Source organism: Lynx rufus, unplaced genomic scaffold, assembly GCF_022079265.1.
Source record: "Lynx rufus isolate CCGP_SWC_20201006 ecotype Redwood Valley unplaced genomic scaffold, mLynRuf1.p SCAF_27, whole genome shotgun sequence".
NCBI lineage: Eukaryota > Metazoa > Chordata > Mammalia > Carnivora > Felidae > Lynx > Lynx rufus.
This window is the reverse complement of record NW_025814842.1, coordinates 7,622,090-7,646,474: the sequence shown is the minus strand read 5'-3', so window position 1 is coordinate 7,646,474 and position 24,385 is coordinate 7,622,090. Positions and strand designations below refer to the sequence as shown.

Genomic DNA, 24,385 nt, shown 5'->3' with positions numbered 1-24,385 from the left:
GGGGTCAGGGCTGCGGGCGGCAATGAGCTCTCCCCAACGCGACAGTGAGAGTGAAGATGGTGATTTGGGAATCCATCCAGACTCTTTACTCTCGGTCCCACCTACCTTTTATTTACTCCTGCTTCCTTTTTTTCTATACTCCTCCCCATCTCAACCCAGTTGCCCCACTTCGCTAGGTTGCGCGCACAGCAGGTCCCCATACCTAACGTTTGTTGAGTGATTGTGTGAACGTTCGCTCCAGGGTCATCTAAGCAGCGATCGCTGTCTCGGGAGCCCAATGCGCCACCCTCCATCCTCAGAAACTTCCCCCAAACATGGTCCCCTGCGCCAACTATGGAGTAGTGGGCGCATCCAGGAGTAGAATCCAAAGTCCGCAAGAAGGTTGGAGCGGGCTTCGAGTGAGTAGTGCACTTTTCCACGCACGTCCGGGCGGCCCTCCGTGCTGCTGCTGGGTGTGTTTCTCCGCTGCCTGCCGTGTGCTGTGTTCGGACCTGCCCCGGGGGTCCCCGGGCCCCGGCCCCGACACGCGCGGTCCGCGTCAGGGCGCACGGCCACCGCGCACGTCTGGGCGGTCCCCGGGCTCCGCGCCCGCCGCCCCTCCCCCTTCTCCAAACTTTCTCCCAACTTCCCGACCTGCTCCGCTCGGCGTCCCGCTCTGCTTCCCTCATGAATTATTCAGCAGTGCGCGCTCCAATCAGCGCGCCCCGGCCCCCACGCCGAGCCCGGACTCGGGGAGGGGGGAGCTCCCCCGCCCCCCGCGCGCCCCTCCCTCCCCGGCCAGGCGCCGCCCGGCCCAGTCCCAACCCGGCCCAGCCCCGGCCCGCCCGGCCCCGCGCCGCAGTCTCCCTCCCTCCCGCTCTGTCCCCGCTCCGCTCCCACCCTCCCGGCCGGCTCGGAGCGCACCCGGCCCGGCGCGCGAGCAGCACCACTCCAGGGAGGGGGGGAGACCGCGAGCGGCCGGCCCACCCCCAGCCAGCCGGGGCGGGACCCCGAGGCCCCGGAGGGACCCCGACTCTAGCCACGTCTCGCTCTGCGCCCGCCCGGCGCAGCCAGTGCGAGGACGCCCCCCGCCCGCCCGCGCGCGCGGCGGGGACGCGGGGCCACACCTGGACGCCGCCGCCTGGTGCCTGTGCCGAGCGCGCCCGCATGGGCCCGCGCTGAGGGCCCCGACCGAGGGTCCCGGGTGGGGAGTCGGTGTCTGCCGTCTCGAGGGGGGGGGGTCCGACCTGGGGGGGCTAGTGCCCCCCAAACTCGGATCGGATCCAACCCGAGAAAGGCGGCGCCATGGAGCTCCGGGCTCTGCTTTGCTGGGCTTCGCTCGTCGCGGCTTTAGAAGGTGAGTTTCCCAGGGGGCACCCCGGCACTCCAGGGGCCCCCAAAGTTGGGCCTCGGAGTGAGGGAGCCGGCCTCGGTCTGCCCCTACTCCGGCACCCCAACCCTGAGCACTTCGGACCAATAGTGCTAGACCGGGCGGGGGGCGGGGAGGAGGCGGCCCGGCGGGGAGTGGAGTTTTCTTTTGTTTGGGAAAGAGAAGGAGTGGAGCTCCGTCCCGGGACTTGCCCCTGCCCCAGCTTCCCAAATTCTTAACCCTGATTCCGTACGCCCTTGGCAGCCTTTCCTTTTCTCCCTCCTCCAACCTTCAAACTGTCTCCAAAGCTTCTGTCCCTCTTCCCACCTCTGCCAAACATGAGGAAACGTTTCTGGAGGAACAACTGTAGACCAGGCAGAATGCTAGGCCAGAAAACTGCCCCCACCCCCATTCCTCATCGTTCACACCTTGATCCTGCAGTTCCCCTGGCCTCTGGCAGCTGGGCCACCTTCTAAACTCACCCTCCAAACGCCCAAATCTGTCTCAAAGCCACTGCCTCTGCTGCCGTGAGGCCCCCTCCCTGGTTTCCCCAGGCTGCACCTCAGCCCTTTAAATGCCGTCTAGACCCCAGACCTGCACTAGTCCTGCCTAGGCCCCCTTCTCCAACCCCACAGGCCAGCAGAAACTGACCTTCACAGCCCCCGGGTCACCTGAACTTAGCCTAATAGCTACCAATCTCTCTAGATTTCTGATTTTTCTGTGTTCCTCCCAGATGTTTCTTCATCCAGGAGTCTTTTCCCTCGCTTCATCTCCTAGAGGGGGAGCCGAGCCCAGAGCCCTATAAACCCTCCTCCTACGGCCCTAATCTCCTTTCAATGAGCTGCCTCCTTCCCCCCCTTCACTGCCTGGAATCAAAGGGGTCTCTGGCGGTGGGGGGGGGCACGGGGGGGGCTGCTGAGGAGGAGGAATCAAAGGCAGTTGGAAACCCCTCTCCCCCAGGCTGGGCAGTGCTGCTCTGGGCTGGGGATCAAAGGCTGGGGAGGGGGAGAGGGAACCCTTGCCCGGCTCCAAGAAAGAAGGGGAAATAACTGAGTGAGGAAAAGGAAGACAAAGTGGGGAGATACGCCCCAGGGCAAAGCATGTTGAGAGGGAAGGAAAGAGGCAAAGGAGAAAGGGGGAATGTTTTCGTGCTGCTAAGTAAGTTCCTTCCCAGCCTGAGGCCTGCGCTAAATTTTCACCTTCACAACAGCCCTGCTGTGGGAGGGATTGTTGCCCCTATTTTACAGATGAGGAGACTGAGGCTTAGAAGAGTGAGATAACCTGCCCAGGGCCACGTGCCCCAGTGAACGTGAAAGGCTGGAGACGGAAAACCTAGGGGAGTATAGTGACAGAAATGGAGGTGGACAGAGGGTGGAGGAGAGAGGTGAGAGGCAAGAGAATTGACAGATTGAGGCAGGCCCTCTGAGCCTGAGATAGGAGGAGAGAAAGTGAGTCTCTCAGAGCGCTGAGGACAGCCCTGAAACAGACAGTGTGTAAATTGGAGACAGGAAAACACTATCCAGGCTGGAACAATGGAGGGTGGAGACGGCAGCCTCTATCCACCCCCTTCCCAGAACCCGGGCATCCTGTCCCCAGCGTGCCGGGTTGGCTCCTGCCACCCCCGGGGGCCCGGGCCTCACCTCGGGTTGGCTGGGGTCCCGTCTGACCCCTTGCCCTCCGTGGACATCACTTGGCCCCTGGGAGGAGGCTGCCCCACCCACCCACCTTCCCTTCTCCCCTGCAGCCCCCACAGGGGCAGAGGGAGGCAGGCGGGTGAGTAGGGGGAACCTGGTCCCAGGTGTGCTGCTGGCTCCCCTGGGGGCCTCCCACATGGCACTAGCCTCCCAGGGGATTCCCCTACCCTCCACTGCCAGGGGCTGTGATGTTTCTCCTAATCCCCCCTTTCCGCCAGAGCCCCACCCCTCCCCCGATGCCCCTCCCCAGAGACCAGAGCGGAGCGGAGCCAGGTGTGTTCACCCCTCCATACACACACCCCTAAAATCTCCTCCCCTTTTCCTTCCCGTAACCAAATCCAGATGTGAGGCCTCTGCAGGCAGGGGCCAGGGCGGGAACCCAAGCGTCCTGGCCTCCAGCACTTCCTCCTCTGACAGCAGCGAGCTCTTGAGGTGGGGGCAGCGGGTGGTGGTGGCAGGGCTGGGCCTGGGCAGCTGAGTACCACCTTCAGGGATCTAAAGGACTGGAGTGTTTGGTCCCAAAAGGAGGTGGGAGCCTGGAGCAGGAATGGGGTTGCAGGGAGGGAGGCAGTGACTTTGGATTTGAGGAAGGGACTGTGAGTGGAGGTGAGGCAGGCCCTGTAGGGAGGGGTATCCCCCTGCCTGCGGTTCTCTTCCCTCAGGTCATGCCAGGTCGGGGTTCTAGTTTAACCCTGTCTGAGCTGTTTGGCCTTCTTCCCCTTTCCTCAGGGCAGAGCGGTTCTCAGAAGCCTAGATCAGGGAATTCGGAGGGGGGCAGCCCGGTGCCTGCCAGCTGTTAGGGGTGGGGTTGGCACTCCAATAAAGAGATGAGAAACAGGGTGGCAGAGGACAGGACTTGCTCCCCTCTTCATCTCTCGGCTCAGTCAGCCCCAATGCCACCAGCTTGGAGCTCAGAGGACCCACCTGCCTCAGTCAGTTCCCAGGGATCTGGTCTCCCTGGTGTCTCCCCCAGTGCTGACTGTCTGTCTGTCTGTCTGTCTGTCTGTCTTAGAGACCCTGCTGAACACGAAACTGGAAACTGCAGACCTGAAGTGGGTCACGTTCCCTCAGGTGGAGGGGCAGGTAGGAGGCAGGCCCAGGAGCTGGGGCTTGGAGGGACACCGAAGGAGGAGGGACAAGAGGTACCTGTGCTGGCCTGCTTCCCATGCCGCCAGCCCCCAGATCGCAGCAGCCTGAGCCCCTCCTTGCTTTATCACAGACACCCCCCCAAGCAGCCCCCAAGCTGATTCCCCCCACTCTCCCCACAGTGGGAGGAGCTGAGCGGCCTGGATGAAGAGCAGCACAGCGTTCGGACCTACGAGGTGTGCGACGTGCAGCGGGCCCCGGGCCTGGCCCACTGGCTGCGCACCGGCTGGGTCCCGCGCCGGGGAGCTGTCCACGTGTATGCCACGCTTCGCTTCACCATGCTCGAGTGCCTGTCCCTGACCCGGGCCGGGCGCTCCTGCAAGGAGACCTTCACTGTCTTCTACTTCGAGAGCGATGCTGACACGGCCACAGCCTTCACGCCAGCCTGGATGGAGAACCCCTACATCAAGGTACCCGGGTGCCCGGGACCCAGCCGCCGGCCAGTGTGGGACTGCGGCAGGCCCGTTGTGGTCCAGGGGCAGTGGCTGAGCTTCCGAGGCCCTGGGGGATTGCGGGGGCGCTGGGGCCTGGAAGCAGAATGCTGCAGCCTGGAGAGGGAAGAAGGTGGTTGGCTGGGTGGAGCAGTCACGTGTAGTTGAGCTGCCCCCAGGACCCCCGGGGCGGGGGGGGGGGGGGTCGTCTAGACCACCTCTGCCACTTCCCACCTTCTCCGAGTACACCTTGCCCTTCAGAGACTCCTTTCTGCGCCTTCCATCCGATTCCTACTTGCCTTGCAAGCTTCAACTCCCCCGGGACGCCTTTGCCCTGGGGTCTCCCGCCAGCTACAGATCTCGTCATGCTTTTAACTCCTCTGTTTCCTTCGTTCCTGTTTCCTCGGCTCCGAGTCCAGGGGCCTGTCATAGAGCAGGTGTTGATAAATGTCTGCAGGGTGAGTGAGTGAAGAGAAAGGGGGGGTGCAGGACAGAGGCTGGACGCATCATAGGAGCTCAGCAAGCATTAATGGGTAATGTTGGGGCCTGCAGGCAAGTGGAGAGAAGGCTCTGGAACAGGAACGGAGGTGGTCAGGGAGAGGGTGAGCTGGGAAGAAGAAAATAGTCCCCCAGGCCCTTGGGGAGGGGAGGACAGTTGGCCATGAGTCTCTCCCTGCTCCTGGCAGGTGGACACAGTGGCTGCTGAGCACCTGACCCGGAAGCGCCCTGGGGCCGAGGCAACCGGGAAGGTGAACGTGAAGACGCTGCGTCTGGGCCCACTCACCAAGGCTGGCTTCTATCTGGCCTTCCAGGACCAGGGTGCCTGCATGGCCCTGCTGTCCCTGCACCTCTTCTACAAGAAGTGCGCCCAGCTGACCGTGAACCTCACCCGCTTCCCGGAGACTGTGCCTCGGGAGCTTGTGGTGCCCGTGGCGGGGAGCTGTGTGGCTGACGCCGTCCCCACCCCCGGCCCCAGCCCCAGCCTCTATTGCCGGGAGGATGGCCAGTGGGCCGAGCAGCCGGTCACGGGCTGCAGCTGTGCCCCAGGGTTCGAGGCCGCCGAGGGGAATACCAAGTGCCGAGGTGAGGCCCAGCGTCTTCTCCGTAAAGCTTGCCCACCCATGCAGCTCGCCCATACCCCGCTCTTGGACCCACTCCAATTTCCATTTTGAACATTTCTCTGTTCTCAAGGGCACTCACAGGGGCTGTTTATAGAGCCCCCAGCATAGTTCTGAGCTCTTTCACACCCTTTTTCCTAACTGTGTCCCCAATTCTTTCCTGGATGAGGGGTGAGGGGCGCAGGGCTGACCGCAGGACGAGGGTACCTTGTTGGGCTCTGAGGACAAAGGCATCGTGGTCTCTGTTTCTTGTTCATTATGGTTTCCTCTAATTTACTGAGACTGAATTCTCACTTAGCTATTTTTCTCTAGAGTGTGCGTGCAAACCTCAGGTTTTGTAGATTGAGCATAAGGGATCTGGGAACTTCTGTGGAAAAGAAAATGACCTTACTGTCACTCACCTCCACCTGCAGTTGGCCTCTGACAGTGACAGGGCCCAGCAGTCACAGCAGGACCTGAGACTTGCACACCTTTCGAATCACAGCTATTTTCCCAGCCCGTTCCAGAAGATTCAGGAATGTCCTAGCTGCATTTTTTTGCCCATCAGGGCTTTAGTATTCCAGTGGCCATCGGGCCTGCCACTCTACCTTGTAAATAAAGAAAACACGTTCATTCCTGTGGCACAAACTTGTTTTTCTCATGTTTTGATCATCGTATTTCAGTTTACTTGGTCTCTGTTGTGATCCGGTGTATTTAGTGGTGTGCATTTAAAAACATAATTCTGAGCAGCGGTCTGTGGTTTCACCAGACTGCCAGAGGGCATTTGTAGGGGGTGTCGAGGTTAACAAAGGTCAGAAACCCTGATCTGGAGGGAGGGTCCCCTTCTCCTCTTAGAGGCGAAGTTTCTGAGCTCTTCCCTTGCTCCTCCCTGTGTGCCCTCCACGCAACTTTAAGAGCAGCTGAATGTTTCTGATGAACGCTGTCTCTCTCTCAGCCTGTGCCCAAGGCACCTTCAAGCCCTTAAATGGGGAGGGGTCCTGCCAGTCGTGTCCAGCCAACAGCCACTCCAACACCATTGGCTCGCCCGTCTGCCAGTGCCGCGTTGGGTACTTCCGGGCCCTCACAGACTCCCGGGGTGCGCCCTGTACCAGTAAGTGACCAGTGACCCCTGGGGCGGCGGGTGGACACCCACCCCAGCTCCCGGCCTCTCCGGCCTTCCTCCTCTTGGCCCTGGCCTGCTGGTGCCCAGCCAAGACAAGAAGTCACGAGGCTGCCTGCGTGCCCCACTGCCCCTCTCTGCTGAGCGGGTCAGCCTGACTCCCTGGTGTCCCACAGCGCCGCCCTCTGCTCCGAGAAGTGTGGTTCCCCGGCTGAATGGCTCCTCCCTGCGCCTGGAGTGGAGCGCCCCCCTCGAGTCCGGGGGCCGAGATGACCTCACGTATGCCCTGCGCTGCCGGGAGTGCCGCCCTGGGGGGTCCTGCACACCCTGCGGAGGAGACCTGACCTTCGACCCTGGCCCCCGGGACCTTGCGGAGCCCTGGGTGGCGATTCGTGGGCTGCGTCCTGACTTCACCTATACGTTCGAGGTCACCGCCTCGAATGGGGTGTCCTCCTTAGCCACCGGACCTGTCCCGTTTGAGGCTGTGAATGTCACCACTGACCGTGAGGGTGAGACTTCGAGCCGGCTGGAAGGGACGCAGCTGGCCCCAAGGCCTGAAGGGCAAAAGTCGGTGGTGGGGCAGTGAGGCTGCCGGGAAGCGTGGAAAGTCAGGGCTTGCAGGGCAAGAGGCAGACACAGCGAGTGAAAAACGGTGCCGAGGCAGGCAGGCTTTCAGGACGGGGCAGAGAGAGTCAGAGGCAACTCCTGGAACAGCTGGAGGACCGACACAGTTGTAGCCAGCAGAGGCAGAGTTGGAAAGACAGGGAACAGACCTGTCACGAGCAAATACCCTACCCTGTCCTCTCCCTCACAGTACCGCCCCCAGTGTCCGACATCCGGGTGACGAGGTCATCACCCAGCAGCTTGAGCCTGGCCTGGGCTGTTCCCCGGGCACCCAGCGGAGCCGTGCTGGACTACGAGGTCAAGTACCACGAGAAGGTGAGAGCAGGACCTGCCCCTGGGGGTTTGGGGTGGGCAGGGGGACGTGTTTGGGGACTGGGACACCTCAATTACAGGCATCCAATAGGCATTTGAATTCTAGCTCTGCGGAGTACTAGCTGTGTGACCTTGGGCCAGCCCCTTGGCCTCTCTGAGTTTAATAACCCCATTGTAAGTCAGTTACAGGTACCAACCCCACAGAATGGCTGCAAGGATTAAATGCTATGATAAAAACCAAACACCCAGCACAGTGGATACATAAATGAGCTCTGAGGCCCCTCTTGCTGCACAGGGGAACCAAGATGCAATGATGGGGGAGGCTCAGGGCAGGGAGGGAGAGGTGGGAAGAGCAGTGGAAACATGGCGGGGGGCGGGGGGGGGTGCCTGGTTTACAGCCAGCCCCTCCTCCTCTCGGACAGGGCACAGAGGGCCCCAGCAGCGTGCGGTTCCTGAAGACGTCTGAAAACCGGGCGGAGCTGCGGGGACTGAAACGGGGAGCCAGCTACCTGGTCCAGGTGCGGGCGCGCTCCGAGGCCGGCTACGGGCCCTTCGGCCAGGAGCACCACAGCCAAACACAGCTGGACGGTGAGCCTGGGGAGCAGGGCATGGGCGGGCCTTGCCCGTGCCCTCGGAGGACCCCCAAAGTCACGTTCCCATGCTCCTCTTTCAACCACAAGGCGTTTTGGCCTAGTGAGGAGAGCATAGGCTGCAGAAACCAAAACGTATAGCTGGGAGGGGAGACCTGCTCAGTGGCTTTCCGGCTGTGTGACTTTCGGCAGAAGCCTGACCCTTCCTTAAGTCCCACCTCTCTCCTCCCCACAAAGTGGAAATATCCCGAGGCCTCTCTCACAGGGTTCCAAGGGTTAACTGAGGTGACACCTGTTCATTTTTATTTATTCATTTTTCATGTTTGTTTATTTTGAGAAAGAGAGTGAGCACACGAGCAAGGGAGGGGCAGAGAGAGAATCCCAATCAGGCTCCCGCTGTCAGCGCAGGGCCCTATGCGGGGCTCAAACTCCCAAACCATGAGATTATGACCTGAGCCAAAATCAAGAGTCGGACACTTAACCGACTGAGCCACCCGGGCACCCCATACCTATTCATTTTAATATGCTTGGCCCCGGGGGGCCCCTGGGTGACATTTGAGCATCTGACTTCGGCTCAGGTCGTGATCTCACGGTTCATGGGTTCGAGCCCTGCTTCGGGCTCTGTGCTGAACGCTTGCTCAGAGCCTGGAGTTTGCTTCGGATTCTGTGTCTCCCTCTCTCTCTGCCCCTCCCCCGCTCGAGGTCTGTCTCACTCTGTCTCTCAAAAATAAATAAATGTAAAGAAAAAAAAATTTACAAAAAAAAAAAAAATTTACTATGCTTGGCCCAGTAGCTTTCTGAGCCTTTTCATTTGACAGTTTAATTGAGCTGGGACTCACATGCCATACAATTCACCCACTTAGAGTGTACAGTTCGGTGGCTTTTAGTATATTCAGTGTTGTGTGACCATCACAATTAATTTTAGAACCTTTCAGCATCCAAAGAGAGATACTATAGCCCTTTAGTCACCCCCAGCCCCTGGCAAACACTAATTTACTTTCTGTCCCTGTGGATTTACTTACTCTGGACATTTCATACAAACAGGAACCATGCATTCTGTGGCCTTTGGAGACTGGCTTCATCCTTCACTCAGGACAATGTTTTCTTTTTTTTCTTTTTTTCAAGTTTATTTTGGGAGAGAGAAGGGGGGTGTGGAGAGAGGGGGAGAGAGAATCACAAGCAGGCTCCATACTGGAGCCTGACGTGGAGCTCGATCCCATGACCCTGAGATCATGACCTAAGCCAAAATCAGGAGTCAGATGCTCAACCGACTGAGCCCTTCAACCACCTAGGCACCTCTAGGAGAGTGTTTTCGAGATTCACCCATATTATAGCGTGTATCAGTGCTGTTTACGGCTGAAAAATATTCCATTGTATGGCTACAGCATGCTTTATATATCCATTCATCTGTTGATGGACATCTGGGTTACTTCCACTTTTTTGGCTACAAACCTTTTCATTTTTAGCCCTTGGGGACTTTCTGTGATCACCAGTGTCTGTAACTGAACAAAATCAAACTGCTCTTGCCGCAACTAGGTCTGGAAACTTCCTCCCTTGCCCTGAGGGACTTGGGAGGGGCCCCCACCTGTGGAAGGCAGTCCGAAAACCACTGTGCTTCCCGGACCCCGCGTCTCCTCCGCCTTCCCCGTACCCCCCACCCTGCTGGGGGCCTGTTTGCGAGGGAACACAGCTCGTGCCTTGCGGCTGGTGTGGGGTCCCCAGGGGCCGTCGGCTTCTCTTGATCACCAGTTTTTCTCCCCCAGAGAATGAGAGCTGGCGGGAGCAGCTGGCCCTGATCGCAGGCACGGCGGTCGTGGGTGTGGTGCTGGTCTTGGTGGTCATCGTCATCGCCGTCCTGTGCCTCAGGTGAGGGCTCTGGGCACCTGGAGGCCCTTGGGAAGGCCCATGTAGCTGTCCACCTGCCCGCTCGCTCCAGGCAAACCTCCCTCAATGCCCCAGGATACTTGTTTTCTCTTGGAAGCGTCTCTCCTCCCCGCTCCTCCTCCCCCCGGTCCTGTCCCTTTGGGAACGCACAGGTGTGGGATTCAGTTTACCTTTTCTTTCCCATTGGCCACAGGAAGCAGAGCAGCGGGAGAGAAGCTGAATACTCAGACAAACACGGACAGTATCTCATCGGGCACGGTGGGTAGGCGTGTCCTGAAAGAGGCAGGACTGGGGGCCGAGCTGTGAGCCGAGAACCCAGGCATCTGAGTGCATGGGAAGCTGCTTCTCGGTTAACGGGGCCTGTGTGATCCCTCAGGTACTAAGGTCTACATTGACCCCTTCACTTACGAAGACCCTAATGAGGCTGTAAGAGAGTTTGCAAAAGAGATCGATGTCTCCTATGTGAAGATTGAGGAGGTGATTGGCGCAGGTGAGAGGAAGGTTGGGCGCCTGTGGGAGGAAAAGGAGGGCCAGATGGTGGGCAGAGGAGGGCTGACCCTCAGCGTCCTTCCTGAAGGCGAGTTTGGCGAGGTGTGTCGGGGGCGGCTCAAGGCCCCAGGGAAGAAAGAGAGCTGTGTGGCCATCAAGACCCTGAAAGGGGGCTACACGGAGAGGCAGCGGCGGGAGTTCCTAAGTGAGGCCTCCATCATGGGCCAGTTCGAGCACCCCAACATCATCCGCCTGGAGGGCGTGGTCACCAACAGCGTGCCCGTCATGATCCTCACCGAGTTCATGGAGAACGGCGCCCTGGACTCCTTCCTGCGGGTGAGCCTTCTGCCCCCAGCCTCCCGCACCCCCCTCACTCCCCCAGCACAGCCAAGGAGCTCAGAACCAAGGTAGATCGTGGGGCACGATCGTGGGGCATCACACCTCCTCTGCCCTTTGTTCTTCCTTCGGGACAGCTTGAATTCCTGGGACTGGCTTTTCCTTTGGCCGTGAGTGGCAATGGCCTCTCGGTGGGGCGAGCTGACCCCAAGATTTGGAAGGATGGTCATTTGTCCTTTTGACAAATATTTCCTGAGTGCCACCTGGCACATCAGCCACTGTCCTGGGTCCTGGGAATAAAGCCATGAACATCTCTGCCCTTGACAGTATAATCGAGGAGACTGGAAATTAACAAGTAAACACATTTTTTGGAATACAGATATTTTGGGGGCACCAGGGTGGCTCAGTCGGTTGAGCGTCCGATTCTTGATTTTTAGCTGAGGTCATGATCCCAGGGTTGTGGGATCAAGCCCCGAGTGGGGTTCTGTGGATGGAGCCTGCTTAAGATTCTCTCTCCCTTTGTCCCTCTCCCCTCCCACTTTCTGTCACTCTAAAAAAAAAAAAAATTAAATACAGATCATTTGGAAAAGTGACTTGAGATGATGGGGAAGAGTTTCTTTTAATTTTCATCACTTTAACAGGCTTCACTGGATTTAATTTAATTTTTAAATTTACATCTTTTTGGGGAAAAAAACGCATTTTCCTACAGAGCAAGATATTGCATTTAACAGAATTATGATGCTTCCTCGGGATCATCCGGTACCCAGTCAATATTCACATTTCCCTAGTTGTCCCCCAGATGTCTCCTTCCTCCTGGTTCCTCCAAACCAGGATCTAGTTCAAGCATTGCGCTTAGTGGTTTTGTTTGTTTGTTTTGTTGTGTTTTGTTTTTCCTGGTGGTTATTTTTTTGAGCCTCTTCTAAATCCAGGACCGTTCTTTGTTGTGACACACTGACATTCTGAAAAGCTGGGCCTCTTATTCCTTTGAATGTCTCACCTTCTGGATTTATCAGCTTCTTCCCTATGGGGTCATTGTTTCTCCACTTCCTTTAAGAGAAGATAGATTTAATGTTCTGATAAGTTCAAAAGTAAATATGTGTGGCCAGCCTCCATCGGAGGTGCTGTGTACCTCACATGACACCCCATCCAGAGACAGGCTCTCTGGCTCTCATCAGGAGAGATGCTGAGGCAGGCCTTGGGGTAGTGTGATGGCGGCCTGACCCTTCCTTGTGGACACAGGCTTCTGTTCCTTGGTACCATACAAAGGTCTGGTTGCCAAGAGAGGGAGGGAGGGTCTATTTTAGAAGAGATGACATTTGGGGTGCCTGGCTGGCTCAGTCGGTGGAGCATGCGACTCTTGATCTCGAGGTTGTGAGTTCAAGCTCCACGTTGGGTGTAGAGATTACATTTAAAAAAGAAGAAGAAGAAGAAGAGAGGACATTTGGGCTGACATTTGGGTAGATGAGAGAGAGCCAGCCAGGAGCAGATGGAGGAGAAGCACGTGGGCCTCATGGCCTTAGTAAGGAGTTTGGATTTGATTAGAAGTTCAAGGGGAAGCCTTTGGAGGGATTTCGGCAAGAGAGGTGATTTGAGGAGCTCCCTTTGGCGTGCTGGGGGGCAAGAGCCAAGAGCCAGTGGGGAGACTCGCAATCCTTTGGGGCCCGGCAGTTGCAGCAGGATGGGGAGAAGTGGCTGGATTCGGGACGTGGTTTGGAGGCAGGGCCAGCAGAACCCGCTGATGGATTGTAAGTGGCAGGTGAGGAAGAGAGGAATCGCAGAGAACCCTGGCGTCTGCCCCGAGCATCTGGCCAGCGGCGTTTCTGCAAGCTGAGTTTTGAGGTGTGGGACAGGGGCAGGCTTAGAGGAGGGTTCAGAATTCAGGGTTTGGACTCTGGCCCTGGCCCTGCATGGCTGCCAAGGGTCCCCTGCGTGCTTGCTGAATCCAGAGGATGGGATTTGTCCACTGTAACTGTTTGGCTGATCCGGTGAGAACAGACTCTGTAAAGGTCAAGGTCAGGCTTTAGGTCTTGGCTTTGGCGCCGTGTTCATTGATCGCACCCAGTTTTTCACTGCCGTGTTGCAGGCTACACACAGCTGGTCCAAGAGGGCTGAGCAAGCTTTCTTTGGGTCAGCACAAGTGCATCTGCACCTGTAGACAGGTAGTTTAGGGCACACCTCAACTGTTGCCACTCTGTTGCCTCCAAATAAAAAGAACATACTAGGGGCGCCTGGGCTGCTCAATCAGTTAAGTATCTGACTCTTGATCTCAGCTCAGGTCTTGATCTCAGGATCCTGAGTTCAAGCCCTGCACTGGGCTCTGTCCTGGACACGGAGCCTACTTAAAAATGGGGGGAAAAGGGGCTCCTGGGTGGCTCAGTCGGTTAAGCGGCCGACTTCGGCTCAGGTCATGATCTCGCGGTCCGTGAGTTCGAGCCCCGCGTCGGGCTCTGTGCTGACTGCTCAGAGCCTGGAGCCTGTTTCAGATTCTGTGTCTCCCTCTCTCTCTGACCCTCCCCCGTTCATGCTCTGTCTCTCTCTCTCTCTGTCTCAAAAGTAAATAAACGTGAAAAAAAAAATTAAAAAAAAATGGGGGGAAAAGAGTTGTGTCAGAAATAAGGAAAAAATTAGGGGCTCCTGGGTGGCTCAGTCGGTTGAGCCTCCAACTTCAGCTCAGGTCATGATCTCACGGCTCATGGGTTCAAGCCCTACATCGGGCTCTGTGCTGACAGCTCAGAGCCTGGAACTTGGTTCGGATTCTGTGTCTCCCTCTCTCTCTGCCCCTCCCCTGCTCGCACTCTGTCTCTCTCTGTCTCTCAACAATAAATAAATGTTAAAAAAATTTTTTTAATAAAAAAAATAAACATTAAAAACATTTTTTTAAAAAGTAAAAAACTGAAAAAAAAAAAAAAGTACTAGATTAAAAGGATTTGTTGATACTCCCTGGATATAAAGCCCTGCCTTAGGCTAAACAGAAGAAAATGATTTTTTTTGTTTTTGTTTTTAATAATGTTTATGATTTTGAGAGGAAGAGAGAGACGGAGCACGAGCAAGGAAGGGGCAGAGAGAAAGGGAGACACAGAATCTGAAGCAGGCTCCAGGCTCTCAGCTGTCAGCACAGGGCCCAACGTGGGGCTCAAACCCACGAACTGTGAGATCATGACTTGAGTTGGGGTCTGACGCTTAACCGACTAAGCCATCCAGGCGCCCCTAAATCAAAGAAAAGTTAAAAATAATCGTATAATCTTGAACATCATGTCAGGTTACTGTAGTGAGAGCTGAGAGAGCTCAGAGTAAGAGAAAAGAGGAGGGCTTACCTGGGAGGTCAGCGGAAGGAAGGGGGGGATGGCAGGTGCGCTGGCCTGATGGTGCCCTCTCCCTCGTCTGGTCTCCAGCTGAACGACGGGCAGTTCACCGTCATCCAGCTGGTGGGCATGTTGCGGGGCATCGCCTCAGGCATGCGGTACCTGGCTGAGATGAGCTACGTCCACCGAGACCTGGCTGCCCGTAACATCCTGGTCAACAGCAACCTTGTCTGCAAGGTTTCCGACTTCGGGCTTTCCCGCTTCCTGGAGGAGAACTCTTCTGACCCCACCTACACGAGCTCTCTGGTGAGGCTGGGGGACCTGCGTATGAACTAGGTTCTCAGGGCCAGGTGGAAAGATGGGAGGCACTGGCAGCTCCAGTTCAGGGTCAGGATGTAAGCGCAGACCATGGAGGGGGCGGTCAACTTAGGGAACCCAACTTCCGGTGTCCAGGAAAAGAACAGAGTTGAGCTATGTGTCTGAGTCCCAGAAAGAAAGGAGGCCTGGGGGAAGGCAAAGGCAGGGGGCCAAATGCCTGGGTCCTGTGAGTCCCTCAGCTAACCTTTTCCCTCCTCATCTTTAGGGGGGAAAGATTCCCATCAGATGGACAGCCCCTGAGGCCATCGCCTTCCGGAAATTCACATCTGCTAGTGATGCCTGGAGCTACGGAATTGTGATGTGGGAGGTCATGTCATTTGGGGAACGTCCATACTGGGACATGAGCAATCAGGATGTAAGTGTCCCATAGTCCTACCAAGCTTACCTGAAATGTTCTCTCGCCTGGGATATGGGTTGGGGAGTGGGGTCCCCAAAGAGCTAATCGCTGTTGTCCTTGAGGGTGGCACAGAGTAGAGTTGATCTTTGTATCCAAGACTTTGATACAGCACGTCTGGTCACAGAAGGACACAGAGGAGGGCAGGGTTGGGAAGTTACTCATCTAGATCACGGCCCAAGAGCCACTGGGGCTTCGAGCCACAGCCAGCTTCAGCCCCGGCCAGGAGGACCCCCGCCCCAAATCTGCCATTCTCAGGGGCTATGGCACCTCTCCCGGCATCTGCCAAGTCCCCATTTTCTGGGAGTCCTTTGGCACCCCAGTGTTCCCGGGAGACCCTCACCCAGTGCTCCTACCTGTCCTTCCAGGTGATCAATGCCATTGAACAGGACTACCGGCTGCCCCCGCCCCCAGACTGCCCCACTTCCCTGCACCAGCTCATGCTGGACTGTTGGCAGAAGGACCGGAACGCACGGCCCCGCTTCCCCCAGGTGGTCAGCGCCCTCGACAAGATGATCCGGAACCCAGCCAGTCTCAAAATCGTGGCCAGGGAGAATGGCGGGTGAGGATCCCAGACAGCGGGCTTCCTTCCCACACTCTGCCACCACCTGAGAGCCCCCCCCACCCCCCGCCCTTCCTCCTCAGAAGTATCCGTCCCTCTGGTGGTTTGTGGGATTGTCCCTGCCTGCTTCTCCGAGGCTGGGCCCAGAGTCTCCACCTGATGTAGCCCTGGAGCTCAGCGCGCCCCTCCCCATCCTTGCCTCCCAGGGCCTCGCACCCACTCCTGGATCAGCGGCAGCCTCACTACTCAGCTTTCGGCTCTGTGGGTGAGTGGCTTCGAGCCATCAAGATGGGAAGATACGAAGAAAGTTTCGCAGCTGCTGGCTTTGGCTCCTTCGAACTGGTCAGCCAGATCTCCGCTGAGTAAGTCGTGGCAGAAGCCGGAGGTGGTGGCTGAGGGGTACCTGGGGACCAGGTTCAGCAGGGACCTTTGGGGGAGATTCCTGGTGCAAACCCTGTTAGCAAGAGTCTCCACCACCACCACCCCCACCAAAACAAGCAGTAACAGCTCTGGGGGCTGAGAGCCCACAGAATCTCCCAGGCCGGCATTGCCCAGCTCACCCCTTTGCGCCACCCCGTGGCCCTGCGGCACCATAGGTGTCTATCCTTGTGTATCTACATTCTGGGCCCTGCTCTCACATTAACAGTGACAACTCTGGCTGTTTTCCCCACCCATAAAAGGAGAGGGTTGGACTAGGTTTTGGAGATCCTTTCCAGCTTTAATGTTAAATAGTTTTATGGTTCCAACGCCTCTCGCTTGCCTCTCACTTTGTTCCCCCAGTCGGCCCCTCTGGCGCTCCACCTTTCTGCCTTCCCATTTCCCTCCCAGGCTCTTTTCTCAGGCCAGGTTTGAATAACACGTGGAAGGAAGAGAAATCTAGGAACCAGGGGGTGGGAGGCAGTCTCCCCGCAGGGCAGGTCATGGACCCCCCTGCTCCCTGATTGTCCCAGAGACTCGTGCTCTCTATTTCCCACCTCTGCTATTCTCCCTTATCTCAGGCTCCAGGCCTCAGGATGGGGGGGGGAGGGCGGGGCAGCTCGTGTTCGCCCCTCCCCCCTTCCTCCCCACCCTCTCTTCCTCTCTCTCCGACCTTTTCTTCTGACTTCTCTTTTCTCCTCTAAAGCAATCTATGCAGCCCCTTCCCCCAACCTCATTTTGCACGTTTTTCCCTCTTTCATTCCTCCCTTCGCTGATTCTCTGCCTTTTCCTAATCCTTGCTGGAGCCCCAACCTGTGGCCCCCACAACCTCCCACCAGCCAGCCCTGCTCAGCTACCTACCCCACCCTCTACTGCGGCTGTGCAGAAGGACTGAGGCCCCGCTCTTAAATCCTCCGGAAACTGCCGGCAACTATTGGCAACTATTGACGTGCCCCTCCCCTGCTGGCCTTCCTGATTGGCTGACAGTCCTGAGGCAAGACAAGGTGTCTGGAGCTAAGAGAGCCTCCCTGGGAGCCCTATGGCCTCACCTAGCTCTCCCTTCTTCCCCAGGGACCTGCTCCGAATTGGAGTCACTCTGGCGGGACACCAGAAGAAAATCCTGGCCAGTGTCCAGCACATGAAGTCCCAGGCCAAGCCTGGAGCCCCGGGTGGGTCGGGAGCACCAGCCCCCCAGTACTGACCTGCACCTGCTTGCCTGGCCCCACTGCTCTGGAGCGGCAGGAACTCCCAGCTGGGGACACCGCTCCCCTTCTTCCTGGGACAGAGTCGGATGGGGACCCAAGAGGCCATCATACCTAGGCCCCACTGGATTGCACTTTGAACCCATGGGGGTGGGGAGCTGGCAATTTGGAGACAGGATTTGAGGATTCTGCCATATGAGAGTAGAAATCACATGTCCCCCCCGCCCCCCAGGCGGGGAACCCTATGCCAAGGGTGCGGGAGCCCTTCCCTCGGGATTGGGTGTGACCAGAGGGAAAGGAAGCGCTTATAATCTGCCAACTTCCCAGGAGTGGTTGGGCACGATCCCCACAACCTCCCTCTGATCCCCAGTTAGGGCCCCACGTACCGCCCCCCCTTCACCTGGAAGGGCCACTGCACTGCCCTGCAGACCAAAGAGAAGAGGGTGACTAGCCTGGGAGCTCGGGAGTGGAGAGCGCCGCATCGTGGCCGGAGGCGGGAAGGGGTGTCGTGGCCCAGTGACAAAATCATTGGACTTGGATGTCCCAACCTTGCTGCTGTCTTCCCCGAACTCAGTTTTCCCTTGTAAATGGTCCTCCCCCATCTGCTGCCTTCATATTGAAGGTTTTTGAGTTTTATTTTTTATTTTGGCCTTATTCCCCCCGCCCTTATTTTGTTGTTTTTTGTTGTTGTTTGTTCTTCCACCGTCCTTGTCATTACCTTTTGTGTTGGAGGGGCCCGTTTCATTATTGCCTCCTTTGCCCAGGGTGAAACAGGGCCTCATCGCTGTGTCTGTTTCCGGAACAATGCCTTGGTCACACCACAACTCCCAGACACTTCCCTGCCCCCAAGTACCCCCAAGCTGTGTCCATGAGGGGGTGTGGGAGGGGTGAGGTGGTGGTGGAAACCAGAGACAGACACCGGTGCTTGGAGGGGATCTTAAATTATATTTAAAACAATTTTTTTTTTTTGTATAAATAAAAGAAACTGGGAAACTGTGCGGTTCTGGGGGTGATTGGGGATGGGGGACGGGCCAGGTTTCCGCGGAGAGTGCGGCCTGGGTATGGAAGAGTGGTCGGAGGTCTGGAGACAGGGCTGCAGGGGGCTGCAGGCTTGGTTCCCGGGCCCCAGGGTGTGTCTGAGGTGGTGGGGTGGGGGCAGTGGGAGATGAGTCATTGGCAGCTGCTTCTAACGGCTCCAGATGGTTCTGCCAAGAGCCTGGGGCACCTCCGGGGTGGGGCTGCCCCTCCCTCCCCTGTCCTGGTTCCCCAGCCCTGGTAGGGGGCCTCACCCGGGGAGGCCTTGAGCTTGTAGCCCTGCCCCGCAGCCCCCTGAAGGGGTATAGGGGGGCATTGGCTGGGGTGGGGGTCCAGTTAGATGAAGGAGACAGATGTGGGCCAGATGTTGGCAGCTGGGGTTGGTTTAGAGGCAATGGGGGAAAAGTCTGCAGGAGCTGTGGGGGAGGGGCAGAGCTGGAGTGAGGGATGTGGACCCCCCACGGGTACACACACAGACAGACACACACACACACACACACACACACACACACACCCTGGGCTGGATCCTTGGGAAGACAATTCCCCCTTTCAAGATGCTGCCCGGGCAGGTTCTCCCAGGCTCTTCCGAAGGGGAGGGGAAACCACCTGAATGTCTTCCCCCAGCTTCCAAACAGGAAGATGGGGATGGGGTCAAACCCCTGCGAGCCCTTGTTGCCCTCTTTTGTTCCTTTGCTCCCAATCTGCCCACCCTCAGGGACACCTGCAGGGGCCAGCCTTGCTACTTCTGCATCTCCGGTGGCCCCTGTTGTGTTGGGTCTGTGCGGGACCCCAAATCTCAGTTTCTGCCCTTCCCTGCCCAGGTGGCCTCAGGTGGCGATCCCGTCTGTGATTTCCTAACTGTCCCAGCGTCTTCTAGCGTCCCTAATGCTCTGGAATCCTCTGTCCACTCCCTCGATGACCCATCACTCCTGTTTTGTACACTCAAGAGGTATGGGAGGGACTCCATCCTGCTAAGGATGGAGGGCGCGTGGGTCCAGAAGGACGTGGTCTATCTGGGAGGATGCCGGCCCAGGCCACCCCTTTCCCCTCCCAACCAGACATCCGGGCTAGATAAGGTGATCTTAGTTGTTGAGGGGAGGGGCAGAGGTCAAGGGGACAGGGCACAGACGAAAAACAGGCAAAAGGTCAAAGATGCCGTGAAGGGAGTTCGGGTGGGGGCGGGGTGTGCAGCAGGGAACCCCGTGATGCCCGAGCCAAAGTGCAGCCAGCTCACTCGCGGAACCCCCTGAGCACCCCTGCCATGCCCAGCTCGAGCCAGCCGGGTCAGGGGCCATCCCTCCCTCCCCGGGCCCTTCCCCAGCCAGGTGGGATCTCCATTCCTTACACGAGGGTGGCTGCAAGGGTCCTCAGAAAATAAGCACAGAGGAAGGGTTCCTTTGTGGAACCCAGTGTCCTGCCTGCTCTGGCATCCCCTGTCCCTTGGGGTCTTACGTCCTGGCCTCCCCACCCCAATTGGCAGCCTTCCTTTCCCTCTTGGCGCCCAAGCAGGATGTTCCAGGCCCCATCCCCAAGCAGTGACCTGCCGTCGGGAGGCCCGAGACCCTGGGGGAGGGGTCAGAATGTGAGCCCTTTGGCTTCAGGCTAAGGAGAGCTGGCCTCAGCTGCTGGGATGGGGCTCCGAACTCCTCAGCCCCTAGACCTCACCAGCAGTTGCCATAGTAACCCCAGGCCCTCTTGGGAAATGGATGTGCGCAGAAGCGAGGGGCCTCCCCGGAGGATCACAGGCAAAAAAGCCACATTCCCCATCCTTAGCCTCCACCCCGTGTTTAATCTCCTCATGGGAAATGTCAGCCTCCTCGGGATCACCTGGGTTCCTGGGAAGACTGGGAAAGTGCAGGCTTGTTTCCCATTTCCCAGAAGCCAGAGGGCTGGACACCCCACCGCCAAGCGGCTCTGTCCAAGGGACAGTCAGACCTCAGTCGCCTCCCCTCTGGACATTTTGCAGAGCACCCAGCGCTGGCCACCCCCCAGCCCTGCACACTTGTGTCCCTCCCTCCTATTTCACCCCCCCCAAGACCCACTTCATAGATCCCTTCCTCCACCACAGTCATGTGGAAATTCACATTTCAAAAATAAATTTTAATTTTCTCTCTCCTTTTTTGAGGGCAGCTCAAAACTGAGGGACTCTAAGGGCATGCTCTGGAACGAAATCTGAGGAGAAAGCAAGAAAACCCCGCGTTAGAGGCAGACTCAGCTCCCAGTCGCCAAGGTTTTGTGGGGCTGGGATGGTTCTCACCAGCATCGGCCAGCCTGTTCTCTGTTCTGGCTCTGCGTTTTCTCCCTGGGAGTGGTGGGGAAGAGAGGAGGGTCAGTGCCCACTCCCCTGTGGACTCGTCCCCACCCACCCCTGCTCATCCCCTTTCCCAGAACTCACCTCCTCCTCCTCTTCCTGGAAACACATTCCCAGGTCACTGCCGGCACTATGACCACCACAGGCACGAGCATCCCCAACAGGATGGCCACAAAGCTGGATGCTTCTGGGGTGCGGGGGACAGAACGGAGGCACATGGGATAGGAAGGCGTGGGGGAGGAGACACTCCCCTTCCATCCTAAGTTGCCACCGGAAAGGACTGTAACCCCTGAGTCCCTGGGTGTGACTAGTTCTCCCTCCAGAAGCCTTTTACTCCAAGGCCTCGGCACCACACACCCAGGGTCCCTTTGTGTTTCTGGACACTCAACTCCCATCAGCCTTGTTAAGGGGGGTGTTTGTCCAGCTGGTCCCCTAGAGTCCAGCGTATCATTGTGGCCAGTGCTTCTCAACGAGCAGCCCTGGAATCACTTCTAAAATGTTTTGTTAATATTTATTTATTTTTGAGACAGAGAGAGAGATAGAGTGTAAGTGGGGGAGAGGAGCAGAGAGGGGCAGAGAGGGGCAGAGAGACACAGAATCCGAAGCAGGCTCCGGGCTCCGAGCTGTCAGCACAGAGGCCGACGCGGGGCTCGAATCCATGAACTGTGAGATCATGACCTGAGCCAAAGTTGGACGCTCAACCGACTGAGTCACCCAGGCGCCCCCGGAATCACTTCTACTAGTCACCCGGGAGCTTATTAAAAATGCAGATTTCTGGGCCCCCTCCAGACCTACTGAATCCAAATCTCTGGGCTGCCGGGAGTAGGGGGGGAGTCCTGAAATGAACACGTAGAAAAAGCCACCCCCACCCACCCCACCCTGGGTGAGAGGTGGGATAAAGTCGGAGAACCACAGGCTCAGAGGCTCAAGGGAATTCGAGTTTTAGATGGGGAGAAAGGGTCAAAGGTACTGGAGAGGCTCAGACGGATCCGAGACAGGACAGGAAGAGCAGGAGTGAGGCAAGGAGACCAGAGAAGGGACCGGGGTTCCGAGAGAAGATCCCAGAGGACAGCGGGTCCCCCCTCGTAATCTGGGGTTTCGCTTTCCACACTTGGTCACCCACAGTCACCCGCAGTCCAGAAGCAGATGGTCCAGTAGCATCAGAAGGTCAACAGCCTGACACTACATCACAACGCCTACATCACGCACCTCCCTCGTCATCTTCTCTCCCATCATCACAAGAAGGGGAGGACAGTACAATCGGTTTGAGAGACAGACCACATTCACATGACTTTTAGTATAGTAATTGCTCTGGTTCTATTCGGTTGTTGTTAATCTCTTATTGCGCCTAACTGACAAACAAAACTTCATCATACGTCTGCACGTACAGGAAAAACCAGATGGGGTCCAGGGCTGTCTGTGGTTTTGGGCATCCACCTGGATTTGGATGGGGGTCTTGGAAAGTACACCCCACAGATTAGTGGGGGGCTACTGTATGTCGGTAGGGGATGGGCACAGGGACTCGGATTCTTTGAAACTCCTTGCTCTGCTCATCTCTAGGGAGCATATTATATTATTATGTTTTCTATAATGTGTGTTACATTAAGAATCTACTACCCGTCATAGCTCTGTAATAGGTGTGCATTATATGTTCACATTATGTACATGGAATAATGCTGTAGCAATTGGTGACGGGGAAGGGGCTGTGAGGATACAGGGTCTGGGATGAAGTTCTCACCTGGTTTTCCAGGGGGTGGCACATCCTGGGGCTCTGTGCAGAGGTGCCCCCCGTAACCGAGTTCACACTCACAGGTAAAGTGGGTTCCCTGCTCCTGGCACCGTCCATCATTTTGACAGGGGTTCCGTAGACATGGGCTTTCTGTGAGGACAAGCGGGATGATGGGGGGGTGGTTCTAAGAGGACACCCACAGCCAGGGAGAGGGGCCTGGGGCTGGGACCCCAGAGAGGGAAACAGAGGCTGGAAGAGGCTGGGCAGGGGTCCGCCAGACTGGCTTGTTGCTTGCCTGCTTTTTTTTTTCCCCCTGAGTTTTAACATTTTTTTTTTATTATTTTTATTTAAATCCAAGTTAGTTAACATATACACCAGCCTGCCTTTCAAACTGGGCTCTACACTCACTAGCCCTGGGCTCTGGAGAAAGTGCTCACCCTCTCTGAACTCCACTTTCTTTACCTATAGTGGGGATGTGGGGTAAGGACTGAAGATCACGGAAAGCTAATGCCGGGACAAGGCCCCAGCACAGTGCCTGGCAGATGGCAGGCACTCACTGCACGCAGATTCTTTCTCTCTGCCCCTCCCAAAAAAGGAGAGAGTGGGATGACGGCCAGCCTCCTGACATCGAAGACTGAGAGGGACGATCCTCCGTCCCGCTCTTCCCCCCCCCCCACAAGGGGGCAGCTTGAAGCCAAGGGGAGGTCTAGGCTCACCTCGGAAGCAGCCACGAGTGAGGTTCCCCAGGGTGCAGATCTCCCCGGCACGACAGCGGAGGGGCTCACACAGCAGCACCCCCGAGCTGGTGCAGGTGCAGCGCTGAGAGCAATCCTCGGTCACATAGCTGTCACCCCGCTGCAGAGGGGAGAAGGGCCGGGAGGAGAAGGTCTGGTTTTCCCCCCTCGTCGGGCTCTCCTGCCCCCACAGGGCCCTCCACTCCCAGCCCGGACCTGGTGGTAGATGCCGTTGCTGGTGCAGCCACAGTGGGCCACGGGGAGGCTCCGGGCACCACTGTAGATGTAGCCTGGGAGGCTGGCACAGCCTTCCACACAGGGTCCCTTGCAGTCCCTAGGGGCTGCCAGGTTGGCACAGGAGGCTGGGCAGGGTGTCATACAGCTCTGATAGACGGTGTTGGCCGGACACGCCAAGGCTGACGGGAAAGTCATAGTGAGGTGGTGGCCAGGCTCGGCTGACCCCACAGATACGGGGAACGTGGGGCCGGAAGCTGGAGGGGGGAACAAGGTCATCCAACAGAACCCAGAGCTTGGTAAAGGCCGGGAAGCCAGAAGAGTGGGCCGGCTCTGCGTGTCCTTCTGCCTGTGACATTAAAGCGTGCTAAGGAAGTGGAGGAGCAAAGCTGGGCGGAGGCGAGAAGGAGCGAGAAGGAGCGGGATGGGCTGACACGGGTGGGTGGGGTGCAGCCTCCTGGGTGGGGCAGAGAGGGAGGCTGGGTCGGGAGGACTCGGATGTGGTGAGTCCAGGGACGGATAGGGGAAGCGGGGCGGGCAACCCAAGAGGAGCAAGAGTGGGGGCTCAGGGCCGAGCAGGGGGCAGAAGTGGCCAAGAAGGTCGGGGGACCAGCTGCTGGGGAAGGTCAGGGCCTCACCACAGCCGGTGAGGTCCCGCCAGCCGGCCGGGGTGGCTCCCGCCTCCTGGCAGATGATGGCGTAGCCGCTGAGGACCTGGCAGCGAAGTTCCTCCCGCTCTTTGGGGGTCCGGGCGGTACACAGATCAAACACACAGTGCCTGGGGGTAGCAGGACAGTTGGGGGCTGTCAGAGACGGGGAGGCAGAGACCCAGCCCTGCAGAGGAGGACCCGGAAGCCCCAGCAGAAAGATATTAGGCAGCGTGTGTGTGTGTGTGTGTGTGAGCGTGTGTATGAGTGTGTGTGTGGGGGGGGGGCGGTGCGTATCACAAGGAACTGAAGCCACAGAGAGAAAGAAGAGCCAAACAGAGCTCGGATCACAGAACCGGCAGCAGGACC

At 57.6% G+C, this 24,385-nt stretch overlaps 2 protein-coding genes and 1 long non-coding RNA gene across 4 annotated transcripts in view; 1 reads left to right on the top strand and 2 right to left on the bottom strand.

The window, feature by feature from the left end:
* Positions 1-1,267: 1,267 nt before the first annotated feature.
* EPHB4 (EPH receptor B4) lies at positions 1,268-18,324 on the top strand. Its single transcript, XM_047089239.1, has 17 exons — positions 1,268-1,336; positions 4,055-4,125; positions 4,311-4,598; positions 5,306-5,702; positions 6,672-6,827; positions 7,013-7,345; positions 7,651-7,775; positions 8,195-8,360; positions 10,126-10,228; positions 10,440-10,504; positions 10,623-10,736; positions 10,824-11,071; positions 14,464-14,679; positions 14,957-15,106; positions 15,514-15,707; positions 15,914-16,069; positions 17,196-18,324. The coding sequence occupies exons 1-17, from the start codon at positions 1,285-1,287 to the stop codon at positions 17,323-17,325; spliced, it is 2,964 nt and encodes a 987-aa protein (XP_046945195.1). The 5' UTR covers positions 1,268-1,284; the 3' UTR covers positions 17,326-18,324.
* Positions 12,435-16,002, bottom strand: LOC124519181 (uncharacterized). 2 transcript variants are annotated; one of them, XR_006964042.1, is made up of 4 exons: positions 15,924-16,002; positions 15,137-15,262; positions 14,386-14,694; positions 12,435-13,220 (listed from the first exon to the last, which is right to left on the bottom strand). It is a non-coding gene; the product is annotated as an uncharacterized LOC124519181 (long non-coding RNA). The 2 variants fall into 2 exon arrangements; XR_006964043.1 differs by having other exon boundaries at positions 12,435-13,069.
* Positions 18,325-20,752: 2,428 nt separating the features above from the next.
* The window catches only part of ZAN (zonadhesin), a 37,650-nt gene continuing 34,017 nt past the window's right edge, over positions 20,753-24,385 (bottom strand). The window contains exons 41-45 of the mRNA XM_047089544.1: positions 24,008-24,147; positions 23,352-23,551; positions 23,118-23,256; positions 22,411-22,551; positions 20,753-20,859 (exon numbers count right to left, since the gene is read on the bottom strand). Coding sequence (XP_046945500.1) covers positions 20,753-20,859; positions 22,411-22,551; positions 23,118-23,256; positions 23,352-23,551; positions 24,008-24,147 — 727 coding nt within the window. The remainder of the gene's footprint in view (positions 20,860-22,410; positions 22,552-23,117; positions 23,257-23,351; positions 23,552-24,007; positions 24,148-24,385) is intronic.